General features: G+C 26.1%; 1 protein-coding gene across 1 annotated transcript; it reads left to right on the top strand.

Moving 5' to 3' along the window:
- The first annotated feature begins 2,740 nt into the window (after positions 1–2,740).
- Positions 2,741–9,097, top strand: LOC100212934 (GTP-binding protein 10). The gene is made up of 2 exons (XM_065814695.1): positions 2,741–3,466; positions 8,527–9,097. The coding sequence occupies exons 1-2, from the start codon at positions 2,795–2,797 to the stop codon at positions 9,028–9,030; spliced, it is 1,176 nt and encodes a 391-aa protein (XP_065670767.1). The 5' UTR covers positions 2,741–2,794; the 3' UTR covers positions 9,031–9,097.
- The last annotated feature ends 1,042 nt before the right edge of the window (positions 9,098–10,139 follow it).

Here is a 10,139-nt window from a genome sequence, read left to right as displayed (position 1 = left end):
TTTTTTTATCTTAATTTGCAAGAGGTATAGCAAGTTGTTGCATTAGAGGACCGTACTTTGGCATCACTAAACAAACCTATTAATTCCTCACTATCTATAATTCTTCACACTAAATATTTTGAAAACTTTCACTAACAGTCTCCTCTTTAAATGTGTCTTTAATAGTAAGTGAAAAATATCTAATTTATTGTCTATTTAAAACATCTTCCACTCTAATAAGACATGCAGAAGTCATTTTAAGAAGTTCTTCATCAATAGAGCATAAATTTGTTACTGATTCTAAAATGTTTGGCTTATTTAATTTTCCAAAAAAATCAGTCTGGCTGCAAAACAACCCTGCTGAGTTGGATTTGCAAGCTTAAGCTGTTTCTATAACATTTTTCACAACCTAGATACTAGCAGCATGACCAAAAGTTGCATGCTCTGATGTCACATAAAACATTTTCATCCAGGGCCCAGTAAGAAGTTTCCTAAATACTGCAAGCACAAACATTTGTTTGATTGCGGTTGTGCTACACAATGCTTCTCGAAGAGTTGCTTGCAAACTTTTACACAATACAGTTCCAGTTGTAAGATGTTGTTTAAAGTCACTGTAATAATAATACAAGTACGGAAAAGAGCACGAAGGTGATTTCCATGATATCTTGGAATAATACCTCATTGTAATTCATTAGTCCAAAAAAATTTACTAAACTTTGTGGATCACCTTTTACGACTTTATATCTCATTTTGCTTATAGCCAGAATAATCAAGGTTGCCATGCAGTCATTTCAACATAATTTGCAACTCTCATCGGTTGCAACTTTAAGATGCAAATCAAGTAAAAATATGTAGTTATACATATTTAGTATAAATATCTAATATGAAATAAAAAATATGTATAAGTATTGTATAAAAACTTTATACAATACTTATACATATTTTCATTTGATTATACTATAAAATGGTATGTAAAGATGATCTTAAAGTTTACTAATTGTTGCATTTACTAAAAGCAACAAATAGGAAACTTTAGGATCATCTTCAGTTAAGTTAAAGTTTACATTTATTGCCATTTATTAACTTAAACTAAAATTTAAGATAATGCAAGGAAACATTAAAAATACTTAGTTAACTTTATATTAAAATAAGTAAAATTTTTATATTTCAAGTTAGATATGAATTAAATAACATGTTAAGCCTTCAATTACTTTACTTTTGTTTAATCTAAATCAAGTATAAAATAAAATAAAACAATAAATTGGCCCCTTTGTCTCCCAAAAAGACATCAGGTAAAAAAAGAATTAGGTACCAAAAGTGTGACTAAAAAAAGATTGCCTGTCACAACTAGGAATTCAATGAAATTTGGCAAGTGCCTGGATAAATAAAAACTAAAATGAAAGGAAAGTTAGAAAAAAATTTGTTCATATCTTCGACATTAATTTCATCTTAGAAATACAACCAAATTTTTGACAGCAATAAAGTTAATGTATTTATAAACCACACAGTAATAAAGTTCAACTATTATAGTTTTTAAAAATACTCTATGTTGGTATCAAATTCTAAAAAGTTTTCCAACAAAACAAATCTTCACCTCAAAACAGACTTCAAAAAATGTGGCACAAAATTTTAGCACATAAGTTGGTTCCGTTCCATTTTCTTTACTATTTTTATCTAAATTCATATTCATCAACAAATTTCAAGTTTCATGCAATAATCTCTTGGTGTTCAGTTTTTATGACCCTGCAATATTTACAGCCCCTTCAAATTGAGGGAGTTAAAGCATTATATGGTCATAGTTTTAAAAAAATAAGAGAAATGCCCAAAAATTAGGGTTTTTTTGTTCCCAAGTTCCAATCACCCCAATTCTTTGCAAAACATTCTTTTTTCATATAAGCATAAACATACAAAAGTTTGGAGTTTGCACAATGCCTGTTAGTGTCAAAACTCAAACATCTAAAAATCCAGTGTACACCACTGATATATATATATATATATATATATATATATATATATATATATATATATATATGTATATATATTTTTTAAATAAATCAAATGTTATAATTATTTATTTTTTTTACTATATATATACATATTTTTTTTTTAAATAAATCGAATGTTATAATTATTTTGTTTTTTTACTATATATATATATATATATTTTTTTTTTTTTTAAATTAATCGAATGTTATAATTATTTAGTTTTTTTACTATATATATATATATTTTTTTTTTTTAAATAAATCGAATGTTATAATTATTTAGTTTTTTTACTATATATATATATATATATATATATATATATATATATATATATATATATATATATATATATATATATATATATATATATATATATATACATATATACATATATACATATATACATATCTACTATGTGTATATGGATAACAAATTGTTACTAGTTTTTCCTATCTTTATAGCATACAGCATTTTTAGAAAAAGGACCAAAGAGCAAAAAATAAAGAATAATAAAAAAAAGATTTCTGCTGCATGCCAAACCTCAATCGATGTAGCAGCACTCTATTGTAGCAGCAGGCTATCAGATAGTTGATGTATGTACTGAAGCTCCTAGCAGTAGGGTATTTAGTGTGACATCAAAGATGTTATCTAAATACGCAGTTATTTTTAAATAACCGTATGTCTATATATATATATATATTTACATATATATTTATATAATAATAAGTATATATTTATTATTAAATATATGTTTATTCAATTATTAAATATATATTTTTTCATATATAATATTGATTGAAGGCAGAAGTTTGTGTAATTTTAAGTTTAAATGTTTATTAAATCATTATTATGTCCATCAAAGAACTTCCTATATCTACAAGTACGAAATGTCACTGAAGTTGTATCTGTCAAGTTAAAACCCCCAACAAAAAATAGTTATAAGCGAACAAAAATAATTGATCGAATTCGTATTCATGTAAGAGGTGGTAGTGGTGGACAAGGTTCTCAGTCAACAGGTCTTATTGGTGGAGATGGTGGTAATGTGTACATCAAATGTTTAAATGGAGGTTCCTTATCAACCTTTTCAAATAAAGAAAATCGAAGAATTGTTGCTGGGCATGGATTTCCTGCTAAACGAAATCAAGTTAGAGTGAAAGATGGAAACGATGTTTATATTATTGTTCCACCAGGAACTGAAGTTAAATCTAGTGAGGATGTTCTTATTTCAGATCTAAATGAAGAAGGTCAGACTTTGAAAGTTGTGAATGGTGGAGCTGGTGGTTCCGCTAAATATGAAAATTTTAATGGTCAAAAAGGTGAAAAACGAAATATTGTACTTGAGTTAAAAAGTATAGCAGATGTAGCTCTCACGGGCTTTCCAAATGCTGGTAAATCATCACTTTTATGTGCTTTATCTCGAGCACGTCCTAAAGTTGCTGATTATCCTTTTACTACCATTAATCCTATGGTTGGATCAATATTCTATTCAGATAATACACAGGTTTGAAGTTAATATTTGAAAAAATTACTATTTAAGTTATATATGTATATATTAATATATATATATATATATATATATATATATATATATATATATATATATATATATATATATATATATATATATATATATATATATATATATATATATTAATATATATCAATATATATCAACCCTGGAAGTTAGGAAAAATGAGGTCGTTGTTGTTGAGGAAAAATGAGGTTTTGAACCCTGATTCAAAAATGAGGTCGGCAATAAATTGCCGACCTCATTTTTGAATGTCGAATGCCGACCCTAATTCTGAAGGTCGATATATATTTATATGTATATATACATACACACACATATATATATACATATACATATACAGGGCTCAAATTATTGCAAAAAAATCTAATCACCAAAAATTTTTTTTTTGCCCCAACCCCCCTTCCTCCTCAACCCCTAGTGCTGCTTTGCAGTAAGGGGGGTAATAATATACATTTTCATAAAATTACCCTTTAAAATTACTCTTTTAATTACTCTTTAAAAATAAAACACATTTTATCTTTAAAGAGTATTAAGTTGCTATTGTAAAAAGCTATAAAACGACAGTAAAACAATACTGCAAAGTTGTTTGTCAATATAAAGAGCTTTTGTTAATATAAAACATCTTTGTAACATTGTTTAATTGCTGTTCAATTCAGTTTACAACAATAATAACATAAAGCATGTTTAAAATAAAAAAATTAAATAAAATTGTTCTTATTAATAAATTAAAACATTATTGTGATAAAATTTTAAACTTATTTGTGCAAAAGCATGCTATATCTATAGATTAAACAAGTAAGATGAAAACAAAAAAACATTAGATACCACATTTTCCCTAACTTATTTCTTCTTGATCTAGTGTGCTATAAGTATAAATACTGTTTTCATTCAAATGATTTTTAAGTTGGTGTTTTTATTCAATTTTTTTGTTCAAATTATTTACTAATAAAAAGTGAGAGTAAAAGATTTGGTTTAATAAGTCGAATTATATTACCATAAGTTTAAGTATATGTTCAAGTTTTTTTTTCAAAAAAGTTTATTTTTGAACAAGCTGTAAAATAATTTATGTTTTTTAATTTAATTTTTTATAATTTAATTTTTTTTTCAATGTTTGCAGTAATCACTGGTTTAATGTTTGCAATAGAATGTTTCTGCTTTTGAAACTGTTTTCAAGTAATAAAAAACAATAACACCTTTACAAATAATATTTAACTATTCAAAATGTTTACGATTTAAATAAAACTTTCTTCCTCACTTGCATTATCTTCTAAATTTGATATTGATACTGTAAGCTATATCTATGTTTGAATTTCAGGAATGATCCTCACTATCCCACTGGGCATCATGGATGTCACTGCAATTAAATTTATAAATAATGTCAAGTTCTTTAAAATTTTAAAATTTTTTGTTAAATTTCAAATTTCATTCTTAAAATTATTCAAATAAGAGAGTTTTAGAACACTGAGGTTCTCTTCGAATAAATTTCTTTTAAAAATTCCTAAAAAACAACTAGCATATTTATAGAAAGTGTTTAATCTTTAAATAATTGAAAATATAAAAAAAAATTTATTGCGTCTTTTATATTCTATTCGTTCTTTCTTATTAAAATAAATTTACCAAATTAAGTAAATTTAATAGTTGAATAACTTAACTCTAGTAACTTAACTGGTTGCTTTGGTTTAGTTTACAGGGGACGACAAATTGTTTTTTTTTTAATAAACGTTGACGTTCGCATCTTTATTTATTGACGAATTTCTAATTTAATAGGTATATGTCAGATAAGGGAGTTTTATTTTAAAATAATTTTTTTATTTAAATAATCTCTTATTCAATTATAAAGGAGATTTATTTTAAAATAACTTTTATTCTAGTTAATGAATTATTAGATATATCAAACAAGCTTATTGAATTTATTCAATTTTTTCTTATTTCAATATAATATTTCATGCATTTGCAAAGTGCCTGCAAATTAATGATAATTAAAGGCTGTTTTCCACAAGGTGAAAAAAATCTAGGGTTCAGAAAATATGCGCATATCTGTGTAGACGTCAACGCCGATGTCTGCGCAGACACTTTAACGGAAACGAAAAATTTAAATTATCTGAATCAAATGTCTGAAATTATTTTTGCATAATTTAATTATGCAAAATAATTTCAGACATTTGGAAAAACTTGTAAAAAGTAGATTATTATGATAGTTATCTACTTTTTACGAGTTTTTCATTACTTATCTGTTTCTTTTTGGTTCGAGCTATGTATAATCAATCGATATAAACTTTGTAAGTGTCTTTACTACAATTTAAAGTTTTCTAGGCGTAATTAAGAGGCATCACATCTATACAATGATTCTCAGCAACTTCTGACTACGTCTGATTCACCGACGCAGCGTGTACATCCACCAATTAATGAAGAGCTCAAAAATGATATTAACACGAAGCTTGATAATTTTTTTTCCGTACGGGTATATTATTTTGTTCAGTCGAATCGGAGGTCTTTAAGGATTTCGTTAAGTCACTCAATCCATTGTATGCATCTGTCATCCCGAATGCTAAAGCCTTATCAGGATCTCTGCTCGACAAACAATACACAAAATGTTCTACTTCTGTAAATGAAATTTTGAATTCTGAAACAAACTTAACACTGATGTCTGACGGCTGGACAAACATAAAAGGCGATCACATAGTGAATTTATGTATTAAAGCGCCCAATCAGAGGCCTTTTTTTTACAACTCAATAAATACATCCGGAATCATTCAAAATTCATCTGCAGTTGCCGCGGCAATCTTGCAAGTTATTGAGAAGATTGGCGCTCCTGTTATGAAATCAGTGTGGAGGATCATTGAGGAGAAATATCCACACATCTCGGCTAGCGGATACGGAGCTCATGGAGTCAACTTGCTTGTGAAGGACATAGTTTCTACAACTGAGGCCATAAAAACAGTCAAAGATGCAGAGAAAATCATCAAATATGTGAAAAATCATTACATCGTGAAAGCAAAGTTTGATGAAAGAGGTATTGCAACAAATATTTCTCATTGTCCATGCCTGTATCTACACGATGGTTTAGTTAATATAAATCAATGAGCAGTCTCCAGCTATCAAAATAGGTTCTTATTAAGTTGGTAGAAGAAGAAAGTAAATTACTGAAGGAAATTCAACAAAAAAATACATTTGCTGATGTTATGGCGTTGATAAAATCTAACCCATTTTGGGGCCGTCTCTCTAAGCTTGTCAAAAGCATTGAATTTCCTTCCAACGTGATCGGAAAAATTAGAAATTGATGAAGCTCCATTGTCTCTTGTGTATGATTACTTTGCTGATGGACACAAATGACAAGACTGATTGCATTCTTGAAGAAGGTGCAATTCTCAATGAAATTAAATGTCAAGAAATCACAGAATAGACGATAGCATTATATTTTTTTATTACTGTAAGAATCTTTGTTACTAATCACTGAATTTATGATAAAGTTTAAATATTACTTAAAACATTTTTTAAGTTTAAAACTTTTTTTGTTGATTTCAAAAAATCGTCTGCAAAGCAGTAAATTTTGTCGGTGCTGACGTCTGCGCAGACAAGTTACACTGTCTGCACATATCTGCGCAGACAGTCCGAACCCTAAAAAAATCGCATGAAGCGAATTTTTTTTTCATGATGAAAAATGCCGTTTTGATTTCCACCTTATTTTCACACTAATATTTTGTTATCAATAAAAAATAGCAGCTATAAGTTTACATTGTATGCTTTTGAAAAAAAATATATATATATAAATATAAAAAATTGTTTTTGATTTATACCTGTATTGTATTTTTTTCAAATGTTTAAGAAAATAAATGCTAACTTCTTATAGGAACACTTCTATTGAAAAACTGTTACTGCAAGAAGTAATAGATGGTTAAACTCTGAGAGGAAGATAAACCTACATGTGAAGTGAAACTTTCTTTTTTTTTTGCTACAGCAAATTGATCAGCAATATTAGCAAAAATGTTTTATCTGTGCATGTTTATCGATGAAAAAATCTTGAAAAAGACTTGTGGAAAATGACCTTTATGATATTCAATAACTTTATGATTATAAATGGTTATCTATATAAATACAAAATAGTGAACTTTTCCTTATTTAGTTCACTAAATTTATTTACTTATAAAAATGTATTAACTTGAGGAAATTAAAATAAAAGGGAATAAAAGAGAAATAAAAATAAAATAGAAGTTGTATTGACTTTTCTTTTTTTAAACCTTTGATAAGTTATTATATTAAGTTATTATTAAATACTTAATATGAAATTATTATATTTATTATAAAATTTTGCAGGCTTTAATAAAAGCATGTAAAAACCATGCTAAAACAAAATTACTTTCTTTAATAGCATACTTGTTATTTAACTTAAAAGTAACACAATTAAAGTAATTCTGTTTTATCAAAAGCGATTCTGTTTTAGCTTGGTTTCTTTTAAAGCCATTGAAAATGCGTTTCAAATTTTAGTAACTAATCGTTTTTTATTATAAATAAAAAACTATCAATTAATTGTAAATCACAGTAATACTTTACATAGTAAAAACTTTATATATATATATATATATATATATATATATATATATATATATATATATATATATATATATATATATATATATATATATATATATATATATATATATATATATAGTTCAAACTTTAAAATGTGAACTAAACAACCATAATTATGTTTTATATTGTAAGAGGATGTTGGCTTTAAAAATTAGCTTTCAAAAAATATATTTAAGGTTACTTTAGTCCTTTGATATTATCAACAAAAAAATTATTTAAAAATGTGTCTAATTATGTAATTTTAAAAATAATCATTTTATGAAAAAAAATTATAAAAATACATATCTTTAATTTTTAGTTAAAAAACACTTTGCTATGTCTGGAATAAGACTGGAATAAAATTTACTAGTTGGGTTATAGATAAAAAAAATTATTTTCTCTAAAAGTGCCGTTAAAATCTGTATTTTTTTATTTTTATTTGTACTCACTATGTTCTTTAGGTAAAAGTTGTTGATCTTCCTGGTCTTATTGAAGATGCCCACTTAAACAAGGGTATGGGTCATCGATTTCTGCGTCATATAGAACGAACCAAACTAATTACTCTTGTGATTGATGTAAATGGGTTCCAATTAAACTCTGATGTACTACACAGGACACCATTTGACACAGTGTTATTACTTCTTAAAGAACTAGCCTTATATGAAGATCTTTTATTAAAAAGACCTTCATTTATTGTGTTAAACAAAATGGATTGTTCGGACTCAAAAATGAAAGCAGATTTGTTTTTGGAGCAGCTTTCGTCTGCAACTATTAATCATCCATTTTTAGAAAATAACAATTTTGCTGAAGTTATTTTAAACAATTTAAAAAGTTTTTGTGAAAATGGTTTTGAAAAAGTTTTGTTTATATCTGCAAAAGAACAAATAGGATTGGAGACTTTAAAAACAAAACTTTATGAAAGTTTACCAAAACATACATTAGATTTTGATGAAGAAGACACATGACATGTATCTTTTTTTTAAAAAAAAAAATAATAATAATTAATGAAAATTTAATAAACGTATCTATTTATATTTTGTGTTATATTTTAGTCTGATTTTTTGTTTGATTTGTAGGTAATAAGTTATATATTATTGTTCTAGGCTTAAATTATGAGTAAAAAAGTTTTTACTGATAATTTAAATCGATAAATATCAGTTTACTGGTACAATTGAGAAACATCAACTTTTTATTAATATCAGTTTAGATCAACTGCAAAGATTAGTAAAGAAAATTAATGGCTTGGGCAAATACAAGACAAGCATGCATTAATCCCATTATTGTTTATTTTTATATAAACAATATATATTGTTTATATATATATATATATATATATATATATATATATATATATATATATATATATATATATATATATATATATATAATGATTATTTTACACGCACATATAAAAATATGTCTTTGTATGATACTAAACTGATCAACGCAGGTGATGCTCTTGATGTTGTCTTGGTGAAGCCAACTTAGAAAAAAAACTTTGATATAAACTTTAAAATGTTGACATAAATTCTGAATTCACAGGCTGCAAAATTAAAATAGTTTTTATTTATAATCTTGTGAGAGAATTTTTGCTTAGCTTGTCATCTCTATCTCTGATTTGGGTTTTTAATAAAGAGACTGATAACAAATATTTTGTTTGCTTTATATGTCTTTAAAATGCAGAAGAAACAAAGGAAGCCAATAAGTTGTTTCAAGCTAATAATAAAGTGGCAAACCAGACATCATAGGTTTATCAATACAATTCCAATGAAGATTATTTGATTTTGATCGTCTGTTTTAATATCTGATTTTGTTTTTGGTGTTGGAGAAGAGGTTAGAATTAGTAGAATATTTCTAGTGTGAGATGTATGCTTCTCTTTGGCAGTATATGCTACCCACTTCTCTACTTTCCAGCTCACAACTTGTATCCTTTAATAATAGTTTTTTACTCATTTTTTCTCAGTTTCTATTTAAACCATAAATAAGCAAATATATAGATTAAAAGGAACTATTGCTTCTTTAGATGTTTTGATAAAAGTGAATTAGCGAAAAGTAATCTTTGTATATAAAGGTT

Source organism: Hydra vulgaris, chromosome 12 (genome assembly GCF_038396675.1).
Source record: "Hydra vulgaris chromosome 12, alternate assembly HydraT2T_AEP".
Lineage (NCBI taxonomy): Eukaryota > Metazoa > Cnidaria > Hydrozoa > Anthoathecata > Hydridae > Hydra > Hydra vulgaris.
This window is presented reverse-complemented; position numbering and strand designations above follow the sequence as displayed.

What these genes read in the sequence shown, in the direction of transcription:
- LOC100212934 (XM_065814695.1), top strand. Translation starts at nt 2,795, where the DNA reads ATGTTTATTAAATCATTATTATGTCCATCAAAGAACTTCCTATATCTA. An exon ending in TCTATTCAGATAATACACAG is followed by an intron (nt 3,467 to 8,526) that starts GTTTGAAGTTAA and finishes TATGTTCTTTAG; the next exon opens with GTAAAAGTTGTTGATCTTCC.